Source organism: Cheilinus undulatus, linkage group 23 (genome assembly GCF_018320785.1).
Source record: "Cheilinus undulatus linkage group 23, ASM1832078v1, whole genome shotgun sequence".
Lineage (NCBI taxonomy): Eukaryota > Metazoa > Chordata > Actinopteri > Labriformes > Labridae > Cheilinus > Cheilinus undulatus.
In genome coordinates, this window is record NC_054887.1 from 17,093,882 (window position 1) to 17,119,018 (window position 25,137).

The 25,137-nt window shown below is 39.4% G+C and overlaps 1 protein-coding gene across 1 annotated transcript in view; it reads left to right on the top strand.

Annotated features, from left to right (window-relative positions):
* Window positions 1-935: 935 nt before the first annotated feature.
* ube2h (ubiquitin-conjugating enzyme E2H (UBC8 homolog, yeast)) overlaps window positions 936-25,137 on the top strand; it is a 37,760-nt gene continuing 13,558 nt past the window's right edge. Inside the window, exon 1 of the mRNA XM_041780655.1 lies at window positions 936-1,192. Within this exon, the coding sequence (XP_041636589.1) occupies window positions 1,140-1,192 (53 nt within the window). The 5' untranslated portion in view covers window positions 936-1,139. The remainder of the gene's footprint in view (window positions 1,193-25,137) is intronic.

The following is a 25,137-nucleotide window of genomic DNA, read 5'->3' on the forward strand; positions in this document are numbered from 1 at the left end:
GTCTATGCGTGCTTGTTCTTGACAAAGATCTACGTATAAACTATCCATTATTACAGTGGTGTATTAGGGCCAATCTGGAAAAAAATAAGATGGATTTGTTCATTTTCTAGAGAAAAAAATGTGAAATTCTCAAACTTAAAAAGTGAATTTACAAGATTTTTTTTTTACTTTAAAATGCATAGATTTACATGAACAAAAACCAGATATTTTTGAGATTATAAATTCTAAAATTATAATACCCAACCACCTTACACATTTTGGTTTCTTGTGATTTTTATTATTTTTTTTTTTACTTTACACTGTTTTTAATTTAAAACACTTTAAATCTGAATGTTTTTTAAGCATGAAAATTTTAAGATGCCACCTTTTTGAACCCTGAAATTGTTTTCTTGTAACGTTCATCGTTATAATCTTCAGAAAAAAATCCTCAAAAAATGTTTTTGCTCAAGGTTGTGGAACCGCTGCTAAATGACAGCCTCACAACTGTGGTCATCAAAAACAACTCACTAGAATTTTTTCAACATTAATTCTGCTAAGTGCTGCAAATATTTCCCCCTGTTTTTAGAGACTTAAGAGGATTCTTTCCAGACATTTTGTGGTATATTCAGGCGTCTTATACTTAGGTGTGTCAGTTCTCGAGAACATGAAAGACAGGTGAAACTATGACAAAGGTAGAAATGGCCACACTGAGGACTGATTCAATGACGAGCCAACTTATAACTACATATGTCAATGGTATGTATTATTTTAGAGTACAAAACTAAAAAAAACACAATTAATGTGGCTTCCATGGGCACTTAAACGTGAAGCTTAAGCAAAAACAGAGACTGTATTCAATATAAAACTACAAAGACATCCATTTATTGTGACGTACGGTCGCGCTTATATGACGTCGCCCGCGGAGTGATCCTAGCTTGTCAGAACCATGGTTAGAACGCTGAGAGGCAGTGAACAGCAGAGGTCTAACGTTAGCTCAGCTACTCATTAGGACAGAGACATTGAACAGTGAAGACGTTTTGCGGGGAACATTTCTGCAAGCAAATGTTAACTTTCGGATAATACAGTTTGCTAGACTGTCTAGCGTTTCGGGGGCTAGCGTTCAGTTTCTCGAGAGGTGTTCTGCGGTGGAAATAGCAAAAATGTCGTCTCCAAGTCCGGGTAAAAGGCGAATGGATACCGATGTGGTGAAACTGTATCCTTTCTGAACATAAACAACAGTCTCTCAATCGCTGTCTAGCCAGCAGTGTCATAATGTATGTGGATATGTAATGTGAGCCAACACTGTTTATTGATGCTGCTTGTTTGTCGTGGTAACCCAAAGCAGGAATAGCTTTCATTGTGAATGACTGATGTTTTTGTGTAAACAACATTTTGCTAGCAAAGCCAAGTGTTAGCTATTTCTGTCCTGCGAACCTACAGTCGCTTACAGGGCAGTTGTATTAGCTAATCTGATTCGTCCAGTGCCCCTTTAGCATTTTTGTTTATTTCTAACAATATCGTTAGATGTGTATATTTGAAAACTAATGCAACGGCCGAAAGACGCTAACGTTTGTCTCCTTTTCCAGAAATGTCTTTCATCTTGTTGCACCACCAATAGACCAGGCAGCAGTACATTATATTCACACCTTATATAAATGTTGTTTCTTTGTCCAGCGTGTTGTTGACAGGGGAGTTAAGTCAAACTGCCCCTTTACACGTTGACACAGGAGCTTGTTTACATAACGTAAAGCTAACGTCAACTGAAAATGCTGCTGTCTTTTGTTCTTCTCTCGTTAAAATGTTGGCGTTGTTGCACCATGTATAGCACTGTCGGTCTTTGAGCTCTGCTTCATAGCTGATCGAAATGATTTTAATTGTGTTATTACATCCTAAAAATATTACCTTGTAAAGCTACTGAGCTGGCTGGCTAGTCTGCTGGTTAATTTCACATCAAAATGGCCACCTGATCAGTGTGTGTCTCACTGTACTTCAGTGTCTGCAGGCACATATAAGGAGGCCTAACTTGTATCATTTTAATACTGGCTGTTTCACAAATATTGGAACAGTAAGTGAGCGTTGCAGCTGTTTTCTGTGTGCTACAGCAGGTGTCATGAGCCTGCTGTTGTTTTAACTAAGAACTTTTTAGGCCTTATCTAGTGTGTTCTGCTTTTCAAGTCACCATGTTTACTTTGAACTGCTGATTCATTTGTCCAGCTTCACCTAGGGTTTACATGGGATCTGTAAAATGGGCAACAGTGACCACACACATCTGGCATTCACAATGTTCTAGAAGAACATTATGAACAAGTAGTTTTGTTTTGTCCCAGCACTGTGGAAACCAGCTTAATGATTGGGTAGCCTGTTACTAGCAGGAAACCACAGGAGGGAGGGACTTAGAACAGCTGATGGGATGGCAGCAAAGCTTAGTCAAATATGGGGCTTGAACTGGGCTGGTCCAAACCAAGCCAAAACAAGGGAGGTCGTTCCAACTGGACCAACAGAAAGTCCATTAAAAACTTTTTTTAATTTAAGTTTTACTTTAATTGAAGAATTACTGAGTTTTCAGTTAAATTTGCCACAAGGTTAAGGTTTTAAGGTTTTGTATCTTATGCAACACATACATCCTGCATTTCACAATGCTTCATGTCATGACATTGAAGTTGAAATATTAGGGACCTGTACATTTGACACTTAATAGCTGCAGCATGTTAATACACTATCAACAAGGAGGCAGCATTTCCCTTGTTATTTTGGCCTAGTGCCTGAAGCATTCTGTTACTGTGCTTGTTTGAGCAAGCTCCCCCCAACTCGACTCTGCCTATGTGAAGGCAATGGCTGCCTGGAAGTATAAGGCATTCTTAAGGATTGCATTGAACACATAGCAGTAGCTGTACACCCCCCTCTCCTACTCGAGCAACTTGACTGACAGGCAAGAGCAGGTTTTCTGTGTGCCACCTGCTCAGTTCCCTACAATGACCTGTGTGTTTTAGGATACCATGAGTGAGCAGGGTCAACAAGTGTTGGGGGAAAACTTCTTTGTATGTCAATAGATATGAGATTTATGGTTTAAAGAAGCACATGGGCTTGGCGCTGACTAGGCTGTCCTGTAGGGTTAGAAGAAGGGGAGGGCTTCGTACTAATGGTATGGAAAGCAGTTCCTTCCTTCTGTTTGTGTCCCCAGAGCAAAAGTAGCCTCAACAAACCTCCTCTCTGTGCTCCCTATCCTCGCGTCTCCCTCTGGTGAAACCCAAACCCGAAACTCACACCGCCTTTTAGACAGGAGCTGCCTCTTTCTTATGGGCTGACACCGAGAGCCCTCACGCATTAATTTGCCACAGCCACTGGAGAGCTCAGAATCTGGAGCGGAGGCCATTAGGGAATTCATGAAAATGAATGTCAGAATGACCTCAGCATGCAGTATCTCTGGGTTTAAGCTTTGTCTTGAGCCAGGCCGATGGATGGCGGCCTGCTTTATGGGAAAAATGTGCATTCTTTGAGTTTGCATGCCAGTGGTCTGAACTTTGTGTACATTAAGTCTTAGTCTTAGTTTACACTTTATGCAATATTTTTCCATGTGATCCTCTTCCCTTCTCTGCTCATTAATACCTTAATGGCAGAAACCAATTGGTTTATTATCCACTTCATGCCAAACTGAACGCCTATACTCTGGTTTATGTTATTTTTTACTCCTGTGATCTAAATAACTTCAGGCCCCTGGCTATTCAGCCCTGCTCTCTGACATGTTGCTTTCATCTTGGAACATGCTGTTCTTGAACAAGAGTCCAAGAGTGTGTCATTTCAAAGAGCTTTACATTCAGCCTGTTGTGTGGGGTTGACTGTGCACGCTGTGTAGGTAGTTGTGCTATTATTTGCATGTATTCATCATTGGTCTACTCGCTTTACAAATGCTTTCAAGCAGTAAGCTGCTGGAATTTGAGCAAAGGTAGATTACAAAGGACTAAGCCTATTTTGAATGCTAACACAAGCTCTTGTGGTGTCTGGCCTTTGGATGTCAATGCGGAGAATGGGACGGAAAAGAAAGGCAGTATGGAGAATAATCTCTACAATAGTTTATTTAAAATCAAGAATTACCTCAGGAATATAAGACAGGTTTGTGAGAATGCTTGTATATTTTTCTGTTCTGACAAAAGCGGGACATCGCTTTAGCTAGTCAAAGTTGCTGATGAAAAAGTAAAGTAACCCTCAAAAGTTAAAATGTGCAGGTGTGCAGCTGTTTGATACCAGATGTTTTAAACTAGGCTGTCAAGATTAATCAGATTAATTGTGATTAATTAAGGTCCACAATTATTGCATAATTTTTGAAAAATCAACGATTAAGTGATTGAGTTATTGTTCCTTCTGCACACTTTGCTTAAGCAACTGCAGCATCTCCCTGATGTAAAATAAGTTAATAAAAAACTTCCAGACAGCTCTGCGGACAAGTGCAAAGTCATCTGCATCTTGTGTTATCAGACTTTTAATTTTTCTGTTTCCATATGCCCTTTTCAATCCATTCATTCCTTTTTCCATGGTAAAGTTCATGTTAAAGTCTTCGATCTCCCTGTAAAATCCGTTCTGTATCCATACAGGATGTCAGTGACCCTTAGTTAAAGGCAGTAGAAAAGAAGTTTAGAATGCAAAATAGTGGAACTCTAGGAGAAGGATGCGATTAATTGTGATTAACTACAGAAATTCTGAGATTAATGACGATTTAATTTTTTTTGACAGGCCTAAAAAAACACTACTGATACCTTTACATTGGGGCTGTCTAGATTAATTGGGTTAATTGTGATTAATTAAGGTTTACAATTAAGGTTCACAATTAATGCACTACATTTAAAAAATTGGGAGTAATTGCATATATATATATATATTTATATAAAACATGGGGAGAGAGACCGGGAGTCGAGTTTGCAACTAGTGCAGCCTCTGTTCATGGGCGCCTGCTCTTCCAATAGAGCTAAACTGGCTCCCTTGGCCAATGTATTTGACAGGATTTAGGATACTATTGGTCATTAATACAACAAAGATCGTAGCATTTTTAAACCATGGTAGTTGAAAAGTACTAATAATGTTGACAACCTCAGTTAGGTATTAGGTTATTAGAATGGACCAGATCTTTGCAAGTCCACTTATTTTTTGGCTGCATAGTACTTATTTTTGATATAGCACTGTATCTCATTACATCAGAGTGGATGTTCGGACATTTTAATGTAAACGCAACTGTTTCTCTTCTACATCTTTCAGCATTTACAATTGCTGCCTGAAGGTCTTAAAAAGATTGGATAGCCCTCCTGTGGAGCATAGTCTCTAGTGAATTATATTCCAGGCTGTGGCTGAGTTGTTAGGATGGTTTCTGCATGCTTCATCGGTGCCTGAATCCATCATGATACCTGGAGTCAGTACCGCTGTATTTAGGTCTTCTATCATTTCGCCCCAAATCAAGCCTGTGTGCTTCATCTTTCACCTTTCAAGGCAAGTTTGCATTTTCAGATTTGCTTCAAGGATCATTTTGTTTCCCTAAAGTGACTGCTGAGGCAGTTCTTGGCCTTCAGCGATCTTGATTTATTTACTTGTCCACAATCAGGAGGGTGCCATTCTAGAGGCTGTCCACCTCCTTCCCTTTTTATTTGACATAAATGTCCTCCTGCACCACATCCCACCACCCTCTTTGAGCAGAATACCAATCCTGAGCTCTATCTGCTCCCCGCTTGGTGTTTCGGACCCATTGTGCACTTGTAACATGACATCCGGACAGCATCAGCAGCCGCGGCTTTTGTGTTTCCCCGTTTACAGAAGACCCTGTGACCTCCACCTCCCGCTGCTGTGTCAGACCATGTCACACAGTCACAGGCAGCTAATCTGCACCGAGCGCTATTATTGCGGTGGGCTGAACCAACTAGACGCAGTTGACTGTGGGGAAGGAGCCAGCAGCTTTCTGCCTGTTCCTGACTGATGGAGTAACTGAATGAATGGGAGCACGATGAAACCCATGATGAGAACGGGGAAAGCTCTGGTCTGATGACTAAGTCTCGTGAACTAACAACATGCTTTGTCATAACAGTTATAATAGAAATAACTTTAGACTTATGGAAACAAAAAATAAGCTGTTAAGGTTACAGAGAAGCAACATGATGCTACTGATACTTTAGATATAAAAACCCATTGCCAACAAAAACAGCAAACAGATGTTGCAGTTAGTTCACAGTATGTGTGGATTAAATAGAGTTTGGGAGTATATTTGTTGCTGCCTCAGCCATGTTTCCCCTCTACTTAGCCTTTTTACTGTGAGGATTGTCTATTTTGTTAACCCTAAAGCTAAGTTATCCCCTTGTAGTCATTGTTTGTTGTGGCTAAAGGTTAATATTTGATCTGTATGAGGCTCAGAGACAATGAAGAGAACGGGCCAAATATGCCACCTATTCAGAATGCATAGCTATGTAATTAAAAGGGGTGTACTGGGATATTTTTGGTGTTGTCAGGACCTGGGAAAATAAACTTTCGCTTTGTGTACTGGCAAAATGAGTGTTTTTCTTAAGATTTATATACTGTGGTTCTGGGTCTAAATCCATGAAAAGGATTTAATTGTAGGATGATAACATTTTTCTTCTCCTCCCTTTTGGCTTGACGATCTCTTTCTGTCAGTAAGAAACCGTAAATATCCCGCTGTTTCTGCTTGCCTTGATCTTGATCTCTAGTTCCTCCAGGTATTGTTGCAAATATGCAACATCATCCAGCCTTTACCAAGCTCTTGCTCTTATTCCCTTTATTTCCTCACGGGTGAACATAAATGTGTTGAAGAGTCCCCTTCTAGTCAAGGGGGGCTCTACCTTGATTGACAGTCCTGTTTTGGGGGTCCAAGACCAAGGCATCTCTAACAGTAGGAGATTTGAGGCCCTCACTGTTAATCCCACAGTGCAAACAGTGGAGCTTCCCGCACGCATGGCTGAGTCCCCTTAGAAAAACAGATGGACTGAAGTTCCTCTCTTTGTCTCGCATGATTTTTTTTTCACTGGCACCGGGAAGCCGAGTCTGCCTCTGTCGCTCACATGCACTGCTGCCTTAATGTGGAAAGTCCAAGGAGTGACGATAGGATATCAACATGTTTGGGTCATATGTTGGCATATGGGCCAGCTTGTTGGCTTTAGAATATGTCTTTGTTTAGGTGAAAATGAAGAGCCTTATCAAAAAAGTGCAACCCTCTCTATCCACACCCTGTACATGAAATTATCTGGTAATCTGCCTCTGTGCGTCTCCTCTGTATCAAGTTGATAAAATTAGCTGTGCGCCTGCCTCATTAGTTGCATACTGGTTTGTTTTCATTCAGTTTGCTTAACACAGCTGTTGAAATTCAAGGTTGTTTTTTTGTCTCATGACAGACAGAAAATCTCGTCTTGTCTGTCAGTAGATCTGCTCATTAAATGCTCGCCTCAGATTCAGGCCATTGTTTCTCTTGCCCTGGCTCAGTTTGGTGATCATTAATAATCATTTTGTTTGTGTGTACATGCACACAGCTCACACGCCAGCACACACACACAGTGTCTTTGCTATTGCTGTAAATAGACTGTTGATTTAGTGAAGGGCTGAGAGGAGGAGCAGCTGAGGGATTCACGTTTGATTGCAGTGGGTGGGCTCTCATCTCTCAGCAGAGAAGACAAAGAACTTAGCCTGTGCTGCACCAGTTCTCACACTCAGAGGTAGCCATCAGCTAACATAGTCCCTGTTTTTAAGGGGAACCGAATCAGCATTTCAATACAATTATAAGATACTCAGGTGAGCATTGAGCTGGATGTTTTGTTTAAATATGTTTGTTATAGTTGATAGTTAATTAACAAAGGTTAGGTATTATTTCTGCATATGAAAATTACAGTAACAAAAGACAGATTTGTGGAAAAAGTAATAGGTCAGCTAAAACGATTGAATTAAGATTGTTTTACCATCATAGTTGCATGCATACTAGGTCGCATTCACACCAGAGCTGTTTAGTACTCTCTAAATGAAGTCTGGTCTTTTCCTGGATAGTCCGATTGGCTGCTCAGAATGAAACCAAATTAAAAGAATATCCAAAGACAGCATAAATTTGGTGTTTCATTGTTTATGTGGTAAAAAAAAAAAAAAAAAACAGCAGAAGAAGATGGATTTCCGGTTTCATTGTTTTCTGCATCTTCTTTTCTTCTTCGCCGCTGTTTATTTGAGACAACCCTAACCCAGTGCCACAAACATATGAATGCTTAACATTATCCAGACGGTTTGGTTCATTTGACCAAATGCACTATCAAAGTGGACGAAACTACATGAATGTGCAACAGTGTTGCATTTTCAGGCCTGAACCGAGTCCCACAGACTATGAGGTATGGAATAACCTTTGTACACATATTTAAGTGCCATCAGAAAACATAACCCTTTATTTAATAACTGTGAACTAGAAAGAACACAAATAAATGCCCAGAGGGCACCCTCAAAACAATAACAAAAGATGGCAAGTGGAGATGCGCTGCTCAGCTCTGTCCACCTCTGATGTTTACCTCTTGCTTTTTTTATTTTAGGATTCAGTAAAAAAAAACAAGCAAGAAAAATCTTGTCACGTTGCCAGGTGACTGTTTTCTTATCCGGCTTTTAATTGCATTTAACTGACTAGTCTAAAGTAGAGAAAATGCTCAGAAAACAGCCGAATTCAACACAGGGTCATCGTGTCAGTGGATATATGATGTGTGACTGATACGCAGAGTTGAGTGTGGCTAAAGTTAACAGCTAGCTCTGCCAGTTTTCATTCCTTTTTGCAGATTAATGTTGTGCTTAATGTGGTCACTAATCACAAGGGTTAAGTGGTTATACAGGAGTATAACCCTTAACAGTTTACGTACAACCTTTTTCCATTCTCTAATTCAAAATACTGCCATACTGTGCTGTTCCTACGAAATGCTAACTGCTAAGCTTCTCATGTTTACCTCTGGCAGAGTGATGGTGGAAAGCACAGTTTGTGAATTTTAACAGTATAAACTGAATGACTGATGGAATCATGACCTTTTTTATGTTTTAACTCAAGTTCTACTCAGTTTATACCACCAATGTATAGCTGCTTTGTCTTTCCATTAGAGTGGTAGTGATAAGTGTAGGTGCCATTCACAGTGTTTCATGTGGTTAGAAAATGTTTACACTCAATTTATCAGATTTTTTTTTCATTTTGGAGTAATAATTGAGGATTAAGTTTGATAAAGCTCGCACTATTGTTGAGAATGGTTGAGTATTTATGAAAGCTTTTATTTTGATAGAATCAGTAGTTTTGGGTAGTTTTCTTTTACAAAGAAGGCATTAGCCAGGAGAAAATCAAATAGTTTCTAAGAAAACCTTGTTGAACAAATACAAAAGAAACTCTGTATTTTTCTTTGATTTTGCCTTATTTGATTCGAGTAAGATCCACTTTCCCTGTGCCACAGTTGCCAGTTTAATTTTGAATTTTGTGTTTGTTAATTGACAAGAGCAAATCACTGCTAGAAAAATGATTTGGCTCAATAAGGAGAATCGATAAAGGTGTGCATAAATATTAATATTTGATCTGGAGTGGTTGTGGTTGATCACAAGTAAGCAACACAAAACATGAATGAGATACAGCAACAGAACGGCAGCTTCCAGTAGTAATTCAGTCTTTAATGTGACACATGGTGTTTCCATGGCAATGATAAGAATGTTGTCTGTCATAGCGGCTCAGCCATGGTGGCTATCGTGACAAGACATCCCAAGTAGGGCTGGGATTTACCTCGATAATGATTAATGAATGATTATTACAACCCCAACCTCTGACTCTGTTTGTTCTGTAAATATTTGTATAATTTTAGAACAAACAACTGAAAGGAACCATCACAAATTGACAATTTCTGGTTATTCATTGAAACATTTGAAATCAAAACAAACATCAGTTGAAATGAAATGTTTTTCTTAAAAAGTCAAATTTTTCCAAGAAAAGAGGAAAAAATTGAAATAATTGACACTGCAGGTTTAGTTCGGTTAGAGGCTCTAATTGTTGGTTTTGATTATTTTTCGATTAATTGCCCAGCTCTAACCCCAAGACTTTTTTATTTACTTTTGTCACATCTCTTTGCCCATTACAAACCTGTGGCAACACCCATCTACACTATAGAATACTATTATCCTACACTTATTTAACTCATTTGTCAAGAGCATACCCTTAGTATGGTGTGCTAGATGATTTGGTTATATGTCTCAATATAGACAACATTTTACACCTAAATGGGCATTTGTCCAAATATTGTTCCTCCATTTTTCACACTAAAATTTCAGTAATTCATAGAAATCCTATGTAAACAAAACTTGTGGCATTTAGTGTTGCTATTCACCTTTTATAATGTGTAAGTTTCGTAAACTTATCATGGTAAGTTATGATGTTGGGCTTGTTTTTTTGGGACCAAAAGAGATGTAAAACTGCATTTTTTGAGTTCTGTAGGAAACATGAAGTTTGAGACCCTTTGGGACACTGCTGATTGGTCAGATGCTGTGATGGCACTTTCTGTGACGTTGACTGATCTCCACTGATTGGCTGAAAAAAAATCATACTAGTTCTACTGTATCACAGAAGAGTTGGTGCGAGGCCAAGATGGATTTCTACCCAAGTGACCAAAAATGGTTCTGTGCCCAATAAAGAGTTAAGAATTGCTCTAGCTTTAAGAACTATTGGAAGTATTTGATGTAATGTAAGAAATCAACAAAAATATTTTGTAATATCTTATTATAACAAAACTAAGCGTTGCTTTTCCATATCATTTTTTAATTGATGTAGATCATTCTGTGTGAAAATTCAACATTTTTAACCTGTAACATATTGGATTTTGTCCTAATTATCCTGTCAGTGTTACGCATGTGTATTTGGGGTTTTTTAAGATTTATTTTTGGGCCTTTTCATGCCTTTATTGATGATAGAGGAAGGGCAGTAGATAGACTCGGAAACAGAGAAAAGAGCAGGGAGAGACATGCAGTAAAGGGCCACAGGCTGGATTCGAACCTGGGCCACCTGTGTACATGGGTAGTACCTTAAACCACACAACGTGCCCTGTTACACATGTTTTTTTTGTTTGCTTTTAAGTGGTCATCATTTAAACTTTAGAGACATTTTTTCCTTCATTTTATTTAGTCATAATGACAGCGGTGCATGCTATGACCTTTTATTAAGTGAAACTGAGGTGTTCATTGAGTTCATTTACCTGCCATCCACTATTCAGCGAGTGCAGCACTTAACAGCTTGCATTTACATGAGTGTGTCTGGCATTTGAGGCCATTCCTCCATTGATATGTTAAACATGAAGCAAGGCTCTCTTGCAGAGCGCACACACTGGCACCGAAGTACTCTGCTGGTTTCTATACTTTATGTGTCAGAAATAGCTTGTTGCTTTAAGAACAGACACTTGAAGCTCAGCCTGTTATTTGAAAGGATGCTTGTTGGCATTTTGAATTCATCTCAGGGGAGATGAATAAAGGGGAATATTCAGTTGTTTTTCTGACTCGACCAATTCAGTGACCTGTCCAAAGTACAGGCTGTAAATATTAAACTCGCATACGTTGAGTTGTAGTGTTTGGCTTTTTCAGACTTGAATCAGTGCTGCAAAAGCATCAGCCATGAAGCTTGCCTTCTTTGTTCCAGATTTTCTTGTCATGCCTGTAACAACAGCATTTAGGAACTGGACTTACATAATTCTGATTATTGGAATGGTGTAATTCCTAAAAACAAAAATTCACGTTTGTGTCATTAGGAAACTAAAGACTGAATGCAAGGCTTTTTTGCTCAGGGTTAGACTTTGTCACATATGTGAGCAATTTCCTGTCAGAGATCAGTGAAGCTTATGGTTTATTTTTAGTGATAAGCAGAGGCTGAAGTAAGTTAATGTGTCTCGTGTCTGGCTTTCCAAGTCTTGACCTAAAGGAAGCATTATGTGCCAAAACTTCCTAACTCTTCATAACTTTATTTGAGAACTTTGCACACATCTAAATCAATATTGCATAGCCAAGTGTCTGTAAATATGAGCTTAAACCCTACTACTCTAACCTAGTCTTTTAAGGACTGGATCCCTTTTGTGAATATTTTTTTTATCACGTGCTTAATCTGTTGCTTTTGTATGTTAGCATACAGGTTAAAAAGACCTTTGGTCCCCTGAGCAGATCGACACAGCTAAAGGAGCGATCTCTCATTTCCCCTGTGGGAAATGGGCAGGGAAAAAAGGGGAAGTGAGAGCAGCTGGCATGACCACAGGTCTCGTACTATCATACCAGTACACCTCTATTCAGCAATCAGAGCCAGGAGAGCTGAGAACAACCAGGGTATACACAGGGACCAGCCTAAAGACTTGGCTTGATGTAGAGCCCTTCTAAATCAGATTTTAAACCATCAATAAATGGCTGTGTGCTTGAAATTAGCATGTATGTTCTGAGCTGGGGAAGGAAGCAGTCCAAATCAGTCAAGCAAACAGGCAAATACATTGAAAGTGATCTACAATGGGGAATCTTTAAGTGTAAAAACCCCTAGGAAACATCTGTGACCTTTGAGTTCCTTCAGGCTGGCTTGATGATTAGCTAATTCTCAGCTCTACCCAAACATTCTTCCTTTTAGGTGACTTTGATTCTTTTTAGTTTATTCACTTTTATTTTGAAGCCAAATTTAGATTGCATTTTGTTTTTTGTTTTTTTTGTAAACAAATCAAGCCACAGAAAATGTTTTTATTAATCAATTATTAACAGACTCATGGATCTAAAAGAAGAAAATAGTCTTACTAATTATATTGATAAAGATAGATACTTATTGTCATATCAGTTTCTGAAATGAAAAAGTTGTAATAAGCTGTCTGTAATCTGGATGAATAAGCTCTTGTTAAATTTAGCCCATGCGCTTCATTATCTTTTTCCTGCCCTCTTAGCTCACCATGTATTCACAGGATTATCTATCTCCTGAGTCAATGAGCTGAGGGGCTTTCTGGTGGTTGAAATGGTTCAGTAAGGCTCTAAATCTGCATTAAAATTGAATAGAGAGAGTTGGATTTAATGAGCAATGAAAGAAAGTAAACAGCAGTGGGAAAACGTTCACCTCAGAGTGAGAGATGGGGAGAGAGAGAGAGTGGAGGAGTGGGTCAGTGGAGTTGGCTTGTGACGGCTGCAGGGGGGAGAACAGTGTTTGTTTGGTGTTGAGCTGATTAAATCACACTCTCACAGCAACACCGCCTATCACTCGCTCGCTCTGCCTGCTGTGGCAGAATGGTTGCTGTGCTACACTAGCTGCATCTGTTCTCAGACCGCTGAGTTTAGTGGAGGTCACACAATAATAATCCTGCTTGGCTCAGTGCAGTGCTCTAATACATAGAAAGTTCAGTGCACAAAAACAGGCCCATTTACACACAGGCTAGCAGAAGTTTAGAAGAAACTAACCACTTTTCTTGCAAAGAGAGATGGAATGGCTTTGTTGTTGATACTATGTTTTAGACCTGTGTGTTTTGTTCTTCAGCTCTTTCCATACTATATTGTGGACTGCTTTCAGTAATCTAAACTTGTATCTCTTTGTGGAGGAAGCCTACCCATTGCGTACATCCTGAGGACATCTGCTATATTTCCTGCCTTTCATCTGCAAGACCTTTGATTGTACATTGTGGCTGCAATCTTTGTATGAGGCAGAGAAAACGAAAGAGAGGTGACAAAGTTCCTCATCTCTCAAGAAAAGATGTGTTCATACACAGCCTACCAGTGTCCTTTTAGAAAAACTGCTCTGTGAATATATCTCAGTAAGTTTTCTGTAAGGACGTATGGAAAAAAAGATCAATTACAAGTCAAATCCACTTGGGTCAAATGCACCTCTGTGAACAAAAAAAAAAATGTAACAAATAAAATTATGTTAACATTGAAAACACATTTTAAATAGATTACCTTGTGGTGATAATAGAGATTTGTACAAGTACTGTGGTTGTAATTTCTCGCAGAAGAGGGCATTGATAGTATGAGAAATTGACAGCAATGATAGAATAAAGTTTGAACTGTCTTGTTCGAGAGGGGTCCGGCTGCAGACAGCAGATCTCAGACGGCCCCTCTCAATACTGTTAATCTGAGACTCCACATCTGTCAAGAGGGATATACACACTAAAACTTTCAAAATAAAATGGGATTAAACTTTCAGTTAGGTTTGGGTCAGGTTTTAGGTAAGGGTTAGGGTACAAAAAGTAAAAAACCTGACTTGCAAAACCTGATTACAAAATGTTTAATAAAGCTGAGTTAGCAGTCTGATTACAGGAAAAGCTCTCCATAAAAACATTCTAACTCAGCAAATGTAGCTTATGTAGCTGCTTATGTAAGCTACGTAGATCACATAACTACAAAGGTAACATCGCTATGTAGCTAAAGCTCATGGAGGTCATGGATATCTTTACTAAAAAGCTACAAAGCTAATGTTAGCTACATAAACAACATAGTTTACATAGCTATGGAAATAACATACCTAAGTTGCTAATGTAGCTAAATCTCATGAAGCTTATGGATGTCTGTACTAACCAGGCTATGAAGCTAACATTAGTTACATAAGCTATTTAGCAACATTATGTATATAGCTATGTAAGCTTTAGCTACATAAGCTTTAGCTACATAAGCTTTAGCTACGTTTGCTAAAGTTTACGTTGCTAAAGCTACCTTAGCTACAGTGGCTTATGTAGTAATGTTAACTATGTAGCTTGTGTAGGTATGTTAGCTCTAGCTAAAGGTAACAAAGCTCAAGTTAGCCACTGTTTGCTTATCTACTCCCAAACCTATTCCATACATAACTTACCCCCAGTTTAGACCTCTGACCTTTTTGCCCATCTAATTTCTGAAATGTTGCTTGGTCTGCAACTTATGCAACTAAGGTATTTCATGAATGTAACTACCAGACGTTGTTTATGAATAAAGTTGAACAACAAAATAACTGTAAATACATTGTACAGGCAAATTACAGGACCCCCGTTCTGACAGAGACTTGTATTGAGAAACAACTCTGTTAAATTAACCTCTCGTCTTTTAATTCAGAACAGGTATTTAAAGATGATTGTTAATTGACTTATTAGCAGCACACCACAGAAAGCATAGTGGGCCACCAGTATTTGTTAATTAGTAAATACTTAAGTACTACTGAAACAACTGTAAAATCCCATTTCTAGTCAGTAAGCTTATTACTGCTGATGGGTCGTACCGTAAACAATCTCTTTCCCTCCTTCTTGAGCATTAGGCTTGCATATATTCATCATAAACCAACAATGAAATATGTCAACATAATTGACATCATCTTACCCTATATCTAGTTTGAAATACACTGTATTACCAAAAGTATTTGCTCACCTGCCTTGACTCACATATGAACTTAAGTGACATCCCATTTTTAATCCACAAGGTTTAATGTGACGTCGGTCCACCCTTTGCAGCTATAACAGCTTCAGCTCTTCTGGGAAGGCTTTTCACAAGGTTTAGGAGTGTTTTTATGGGATTTTTTTGACCATTCTTCCAGAAGCACATTTGTGAGGTCACTCACTGATGTTGGATGAGAAGGCCCGGGTCTCAGTCTCCGCTCTAATTCATCCCAAAGGTGTTCTATCGGGTTTAGGTCAGGACTCTGTGCAGGCCAGTCAAGTTCATACACACCAAACTCTCTCATCCATGTCTTTATGGACCTTGCTTTGTGCACTGGTGTGGTCACAGGAAGGGGCCATCCCCAAACTGTTCCCACAAAGTTGGGAGCATGGAATCGTCCAAAAGCTCTTGGTATGCTGAAGCATTCAGAGTTTCTTTCACTGGAACTAAGGGGCCAAGCCCAGCTCCTGAAAAACAACCCCACACCATAATCCCCCCTCCACCAAACTTTACTCTTGGCACAGTGCAGTCAGACAAGTACCATTCTCCTGGCAACCGGCAAACCCAGACTCGTCCATCAGATTGCCAAATGGAGAAGCGTGATTCGTCACTCCAGAGAATGCGTTTCCACTGCTCTTGCGTCCAGTGGCAGCGTCCTTTACACCACTGCATCTGACCCTTTGCATTGCACTTTGTAATGTATAACTTGGATGCAGCTGCTCGGCCATGAAGCTCTCTACACACTGTTGTTGAGCTAATTTGAAGGCCACATGAAGTTTGGAGGTCTGTGGCGATTGACTCTGCAGAATGTTGGCAACTTCTGCACACTATGCGCCTCAGCATCCGCTGACCCCGCTCTGCCATTTTACATGGCCTACCACTTTGTGGCTTAGTTGCTGTCATTCCCAATTGCTTTCACTTTGTTATAATACCACTGACAGTTGATTATGGAATATTTAGGAGCGAGGAAATTTCACGACTGGACTTGTGCACAGGTGCCGTCCTATCACAGTACCACACTGGAATTCACTGAGCTCCTGAGAGCGACCCATTCTTTCACAAATGTTTGTAGAAACAGTCTGCATGCCTAGGTGCTTGATTGTATACACCTGTGTCCATGGAAGTGATTGGGACACCTGATTTCAATTATTTGGATGGGTGAGTGAATACTTTCGGCAATATAGTGTGCCTTAAAACTTGCTATATTGCCCGATCAATAAGGGTGTTCCACAAGGCTCTTAACCAGGCCCCATTCTTTTTTCTTTTCTGTTTTAGTCGTTAATAATGACCACTTTTTTCATTATGATTTCTCAACCTTATGATGTGTTGACACTTCTTTATACAGATGGAATACTTTTCTACAGTTCTGCCCCCTGGTTCTGCTACTGCTCTGTCTTTAGTCCTGTATTCCCCAGGTTCACTAGAACAGAATCTCTGCAGCATGAAAATTCATAATGGAGTGTTAAGTTTTTAGACGTTCCTTGTGGATAACCTTGATCTTATACTCATCTGTGATCTCATGGTAATCTGGATTTACTCTTGACTATTATGGCATATACTGTAGTCAGTCCAGACATTTCAGTCCTTTCATGTGTGTTTATAGACAGGCAAAATCATCATCCTCACCATCGACCTGCAGTCCACGGCAATGATGTCATTCTCACAGATCTGCCTGCCAGGCCAGATCAGCATTCAGCAGCCTGAACTCTTCTCTCATTATCACTGCATCACTCCCTCTCCTTCTCTTTGGCATCACTCTTTCCATGTTTCTTATTTCACTATCTTTTTCAACAACTGCATGTATCGTGTTGCCGTGTTCTTTTCTTTGCTTTTTTTGCCCTCTGCTCTACTGGCTGACCTTATTCTACCCTCTCTTTTTATGTTACTTTTCCCCAGTGGGTATTGGGACTTTGGACCATTGGTGTCTTTCAAGTAGAAAACTAAGCATTGCTTTTCCAGTCTCAAACACAAGCATAGCGACTAATGCACTACTAATGTCTTCTACTCTACTCAGTACCAGTATTAACTGGAAATTGGACATGGTGTCAGTTGTGTCATTCAGTAACCTTGCTCTGTTATTTGATTTGCTGCCTTTCCTGTTGTTTCAGACTAGCCAGGAGCCCTGTAATCTTTCCTTTCAAAGCATTACTTTAAGCTGGAGGTCAGCAGGTGGTGAGAGTATTGTATGCTGATATGTGAAGTCTATAATAGACCGTTTTTGTGTTTGTACACAGTGATGATGTGTTATGTGAGCAGAGCTCAGCTGGTGGCTGCAAGTCTGCTAGCTACCAGTAGCTTTTAATTCACATTAGAAAGTTCTGGACCATCTAGATGCCTTTTCCAATTATTTTAAATTTGCAGGGGAAGACTAGTAGTCTGACACTAATAAGTTTACCTCCTAGCGATGGACTGAGGTTCCCTGAGCCATACCCACAGTGGGTCAGCGATTCCAGTAAATGGCCAAGGTTACAGCTGACAGACATCTGTGTACAACGTGTGGAGAAACCTAGCATCTATTAAACGAATAGTGAATAAAACTACACATACAGTTTAGTGCTTTGCAGTCAAGTTCACAACACTGAATACTGAGATTTGTGTATCAAAGACCAAACTATTGCCTAGCTACAAACAAAGACATAAACTACATCTGTAAAAAAAAATGTGTGCCATCATAAACAAGTCAAATAACTACGTACTGATGGATACTACACATATGGCTGGGTTAGTATTAACTCTTTGTTAATTATTCAATTACGTTCTTAATTAATGTTACAACATAGCAAGCCACAATAACTGCTCCCTCTGCTGCCATATATGCATCTATAAACATCTACTTTTTGCTTCAAAGATCTCAAGCAATGGTGTTCTGTAGCAATGCATTATTGCATTCTTATCCTGACATCTTTCAGCACAGTAAGACATTTTTTCCCTTTTATCAGGGCTGCTTCTCTGTGATTTGATCCCATTGATTTCACTGAACTGTCTTCCTGAGTGACGCCTACAATTATATTCAGTGAAGTCCACGACCTGCAACTTCTGTATAGCTGTGTTGCTCCTTTAGCGCCATCTGGTTTTACCTTGTGGAGATGGTGTTCTTGTTAGCTATAACATGGTAGTTGAGCTCCCAGCTGAGCAGGTGATAACTATGAAGTAAGGCAGCAGCATGCGCCCTGCCAACCTCCGCTGATCACTTTTTGTCTTTTAATTGAGGAGCTTTTTCAAATAAATCAGCACTCCACCATGTCTGTTTACTACATCACGGTGCATCTCAGCATGTGCTGAGCAGTGCACTGGTCTCTTGCAATACACAATGAACAGGGTTGAATTTTCAACATCAGTAGCATCAGGTCTCATGTAAGGTGTGATGTTGCAGCACTTGCAGTCATTACAGTATTACTTTGGTACTTTAGACTGGTTTACTGGTTGCACTTGTTTATGGGACAGAGCAAACTTTTGCATTAAAAATGCATAAAAGTACTCTTTATTTTACAGTAATCTAGGGGTCTACTTCAGATCAGTCAGTTACATGCAGTATCATGAATACAACTCACAAATTCTGTCTTTATTTGACAAAAGTGTTTTGTTTATGTTGACTCTAGCTTATGGATTTATTACATCAGTTTGGTTAAGGAAAGGAGAATCAGGGATTTCTTTCTTTCCTATACCCTACATAAAGAGATGAGAAATTGCTTTGATATGAGACAGTGCCTCATTTTAGTCGATAAACAACTCCTCTCTCCAAAAAGGGGAACCCTTCCAGCATAGATGCCACTGCATTGTTTCACAGTGTGCTGTTTATGATTCCCCATCATGTTTGTTTTCCATTCTTAGAGAGAGCTTGGCCTGAAAGGCATATTTTGACTCAGGGTCAGACAGGGACAGTGGCTGGAGTAGACCAGAAGGAAAGCAAGACATGTCTAGACCACAACTGTAAATGCTATTTTATGCATATTTTTGCACTTAAGCCTTTGAGTGTACTTTTCAAATATAACAACCAGGAAATGTTTCAACTTTGTGATCATCTTTGAAACATTTGAAGGACTTTTCTCTCCTTTTTATGTGTTTTCTAGAATTTCTTTCACTATATAAGGAAGGTGTTGTTGGTGAGTGTGTTAACACAGGCAGTTGTGTGTTCTTCTCATGGCTTTCTTGGTTATCTGAAAAGCTGCCGCATACATGTTTAGTTTGTATGTATGTTCTCCTGGATTGATCAGGCTCTTGTATCAGATAAGAACTGCGTTAAAGCATATTGACCTGGTGCTATCCACAGATTATGACTTATCTATACTAATCCAAGATGGGGGGGTGGATGGATAGCCATTATGCTGGGTATACGGAATAGTGCAGAACCTGCTAATAACACCATTAAGTCCAATATACATTACTCTTTCATTTGGATTTTATGGCTTAATGTTGATCAAAATTAATGGTGAATTCTTTGTACTACATTTCCAAAGCCAAACATTAAGGGTTTAATTCAGCTTGTATCATAAACAGCATAGAAGCTGCAGTAAAGGGTGATTTTTTTTTCTTCATTTCCAGTTGAAACACCAAATTGCATCCCTGAAACAATGCTTAAATAAGGAGTTACTTTTCAAACATATATGTCATTAATGCTGTGAGGAACTTAATGTTTGCATTGAGTTTATCAGCCCTGTGCAGTGATCACTTCTAAATGTACTGATTTTTTTAAACGTGTTTTTTAACAAAATATCTTTTCCTGCCTTATTTTAACAGTCAAATATATAACTTAACTGAGAATGTAAAAAAAAGGCAATTTGGCTGCACGCAGTCTATTAGTTCTTATCTGACACCTACCTCTGTGCATTGCATGCCTTAAAATGACTGCATAGAAATAATAAATCTTCATACTGATCGTCTCATGTTGTTTTGTAGGTTTAGGTTATCTACAAGAATAAGTATATAATTTCTTTTATTGGTTATTTTCATATAACCAGCTAGAAGCTCCTCAGAGGAGCTTTGCACCATGCCTGTACATTAGCCACTCATATAATTGATTAAACCAGAATAAAACATCCAATCAGGGCTAGCTTGCACAAACTCCAGTAACAGCAACTCTTAACAAAGAAAGATCAACCAGATTTTTCCTGTTTTTGCCATCTACTTTTGGCTTAGCTACTCACTGTTGCATGCTAACAGCACTGTGTGATTGAAAAATTAATTGTGCCTCCTAGAGATAGCCATGATTATTTTTTATTTGCATTTTTTGTCATTTCAGTCCCACAATCCTGGTCAAATGCTCAGTCTAAACTGTAACACTATCTGCAATTAGTAGCCACTGTACTTGTATTATGGATACTGCCTTGCTGGTACAGTATATTTCATCTATTTTTACTTGTGGGCAAATGTTGCTAATACTTTTGTAGCTATGCTACATGGTTAACTTTACCATGTAAACCAGTGTAGCATGTTCAGTCTACCATTAGCAATGTGAACTTAGCAAATGTAGCTAATGCTAATGTAGCTACATTAGCAATGTCGGTGATGTAGCTACATAGTGAATGTAGCTTGATTAGGTTTAGGACATGACATAAGCTAACACAGCTAATGCGGCCTTGTAAACTTTAGCTACATTAGCTATGTAGCTATTTTATGTTAATAATATGGGTTTATGTGATACCTACATGGCTAACATAGCTTTGTTAGCTTCATGCAAGCAGACTGTTTAATTGGTTTGATACACATTTTGTCATTAGGTTTTGCAGGTCAGGTTTTTAACTTTTAACTCTTGGTATCCTAACCTTTACCCTAACCCTAACCAAAAATGTAACATTTTGAACGTTTTAGTGCATTTTCATCTTGATGGAAGCAGCATCTCACTGTAGTTGTCTGACAGCAGCTGTCTGCAGCCAGACTGTCTTGGATGCTGAAGAGACTGGTTGGAATTTCAAAGGGATATATTTCCCTTCAAGAGCCACACCAAATACAGCAGTTAGGGCCTGTGTCCACAGCCAGCCTTTTTGTGGGCTAGCAGCACTTATTTTTAATCCAAAACCAATGTGGTCCGACATTCTGAGGTATCAGAAAAAACGTCCTCAGTGTCCGCTGTTTTTGTTGCAGTGCTTAGTTTGCTCTCGGTTGAAAAACGTTCAACTTTTGGATCAGTGTTGTACAGGATGATGGCTAGTGATGCCAGCACTTCTTACTTTGTGTCTTTACTGTGTAAAGTTGTTTTACCATTGCAGTGTGAAGCTGGTTTACAGAATATTTCTGCTTGACTTTAGACTAGTTGGCTAAACAATTATAACGTGGGTTTAATTGGATGTGAAATCATTTTCCCAGGAACACCCCCAGCTCCTCCTCAAGCCCAGCAAAACTAATTTGAATGCTTGGTGCCAAATTATTAGGGAGGGGCTTTAGCTGTGTTATGTGAGGCAGCAGAGAGGGTGGTGTAAGGTCTTGGAATGTGCATGTAAAACTGCATACTGCAGCTTTAGTATTTGCAATGTTAAACCTAGGTTGATTGAGGGTTGATCTTCATACTACTCATGTGTGTGTTATTTTGATGTAAATGAAACCACACGGCAACACAAAGTTTTTGCTGTCCTGTCAGCTTTCATAATGAAACCAGCTTTAAATGTGTCATCATGTCACTTCTGTTAAAAACACCAAACAAAAAGACGCATCAGCACTTAGTTAATTAAGTCTGTATCTCCTACCTATCCATTTTTATTCCCATCCATTTATCATCTTCTGTGTTTGGCAGGCGGAGTGGCTGTTTTCTCAACCCTATGCTAAATACATCTTCCACTCCATCAAACAGGTTGGAATTTACAAGCTCTTCTAGGAACTGTTTTTTGTTTTTAACAGACCTGCCAAACTCCCTCATAAGGGGAGGAAGGTGTCACTGACAGTGTCTCGTAGTTATTTACGTGGTGGAAAGAATGAGCACTTGGAGCGTTGGGTCTAAGACTGTTGTCATGATGACACTATAGATTGCTTTAAAAGGAGTTATGGTTTTAGTGAATGGCTTTGGCAAAGAAGAAGAGGGTGAGAGTGTTGAATCTGGCATAAAAAGTCGAAGATTGGTTCTTGAGATAAACTTGTGAGTTTGTTTTCTTTAGCAGCAAATGTTTTCCTCTAACTCCCACAGTCAGTATAGGCAATGTCAATTAGCCTGCAGCATGATCTGTGTTGATTCAACCCCATTAATAGCTTATCTCCCACCCTGCTTCACTGCTGTGTTCTATAACATAACACACAGTTCAGACCATCCCCCTCCTCTGCAATGCTTCCCTCTCATGTGTGGACAGACACATTCACTCACACAGCAGCTTCACTACATGCATAGACGTCCTTACATGAAGGGCACAACTTGGTGAGCTGCAGAATGTAAACATGCCGTCTGAAGTGGGAGCTGTAGTCTTGTTGTTGCATACGGCTAGTTGTTTTGCCACTAGAATGAGTGTTATCCTCTTGGTGTCAGTGGTTGCTTATTCAGCCTCGAACTTTGCATCAAACAGCCTGAAAACGGCTGCTTGACTCCAACATGAGAGAGAACAGAGAGGTTCCTCTTATGTCTGACAATGACACATTTCCTTGCCGGAGCCAGCGACTCAGTCTGCTCTTCGCAGACTCAACCAGAGCTTAAAATAACCCCTTTGATTTAACCCTTTAGGGGTCAGTCTGCTAATGGGATACGCACTCAATCAGGATTGACAAGCCAGCTGCTACTGTGTGTCATGGAAAACTGATTTTTATCCCATCCCTTGTACCGTCTGTCTCTGATGTGCTCCGTCTCTCCTATTTTGCCACCGTTTTCTTCTCCATCTTGTTTATTTTCCTGCTGAGTCTCTCTCTCTCTCTCTATGCCTCATTTTTATTTCCAGTGCTTCCTCCCTCTGCTCACATGAAAAGGAAACGATTTCTCTGTGATGATCTTGTGGTAGCTTGGAGATCAGAAATGATCAGTGCGAGTGTACATTACAAGCACATAGCTGTAATGTTGGATTTGCAATATGATACACTGACTAGAAATAAGCTAATGTTCTGGAGGGTTTGTTATGATGTAATTATGTATGTAACTGGAGTTCTACAGGAAAACTCTAGGTGATTATTTCCTCTGCTAACCATAATGAGAAGATATGGGTAATAAATATATAGCTATATAACAACTCCAAATAGCTTTGGAATTGTGTCATATCACAGCAGATACACATCATAGCCATCTTAAGTTCCACATCAAGGTCAAGAGATCCTTTGTGAGCACCAAGATTATTTCATTAGAATGCATGCCATAAATAAATGTGGTGTTATCATTCATGCCTTATACTGTAGTCTTAGCTTCTGTACAAAAACATGTTTACAGCGTCCAAACTATCTGCACTTTGTTGCAGAGATAGGGATGCTTAGATTCACATCGACAATTTTTAAAACCTTCTCAGTGTTTTTTGGAAACGACACAGTTTTATAGTCACATAATCTTGGCATTTAACTGCTTTAAGATATAATGTATCATAAACAATATGATACAGGATCGCAGTAACAACTCTATCATGATATTGTAATTTGGCAAGAATTGATCTATTGTAAGGCAATCATATCATGACTCATTAGTAAATCTGATCAATTAAAGTATATAAAGTGTCCCTAAATAGGTAAAGTGAAGAATTAATAAACACTATATGGACAAAAGTATTCAGCTACACCTTTTAGTTACTGAGTTTAGGTGTTTAATTCAGACCCGTTGCCACAGGTGTATTAAATCAAGCATCTAGTCATGCAGTCTGCATTTGTTATACAAAATAATGTGAGCACAAAAACAGTGTGACAGGAGCTTCATGGAATGTGTTTCCACGACTAAGCAGCTGCATGCAAGCCTCATATCAAAAATGCCAAGCATCATATGGAGTGATGTCAAGCACACTGTGTTCTGAGGAGTAATAAATCACGCTTCTCTGTTTGGCAGTCAGATGGGCGAGTCTGGGTTTGGCAGGTGCTGGGAGAACATTACCTGCCTGACTGCACTGTGCCAACAGTGACGTTTGTTGGAGGAGGGATAATGGTGGCACTGTTTTTCGGGGTTTGGCAAAGGTCCCTATACTCCAGTAAAGGGCGGACACTGCTGTGCTTCCAACTTTCTGGCAACTGCTTGGGGAAGGTCCGTTTCTATGTCAACATGACTGTGTCCCAGTGCACAAAGCAAGGACTACAAAGACATGGTTTGATGATTTAGGTGTGGAAGACCCACACAGTGCATTGACCTGAACCTCGTCAAGCACCTTTGGGATGAACTGGAACAGGGATTGCAAGCTAGGTCTTCTCATCCAACATCAGTGCCTGACCTCATAAATGCTCTTCAGAATGAATGGGTACAAATTTCCACAAAAATACTCCAAAATCTTGTGGAAAGCCTTCTAAGAAGAGTGGAGGCTATTATAGCTGCAAAAGGGGGCCAACTTTATCTTTAAATCCACATATTTGAATACATGTCATTATAGTCCTTTTTGGTATAATGGTTAGGTGGCCAGATACTTTTGTCCATGTAGTGTATTTATTCACTGCAGTTCACTGTCTGACATTATCCCACCAGCTCTGTAATCCTGCTGTCATTTTCTTCTTGGGCCAGTGAAATTCTGTTTGCATTACCTTTAATTATGTCAGAAGAAGAGTCATAAAGTAGTGATGTGGTATCTCAAATTGGTAACTTCTCAGAGCATGTCTTTTTCCCATTTAAAAATATGGATATTTAGCACCAGTGAATCAGGAGCCAGTCCTGTCAGCTCAGTAGAGCAGAGAAATCTGCTGGTACTAGATTAAACCTTCAGACTTAGATTA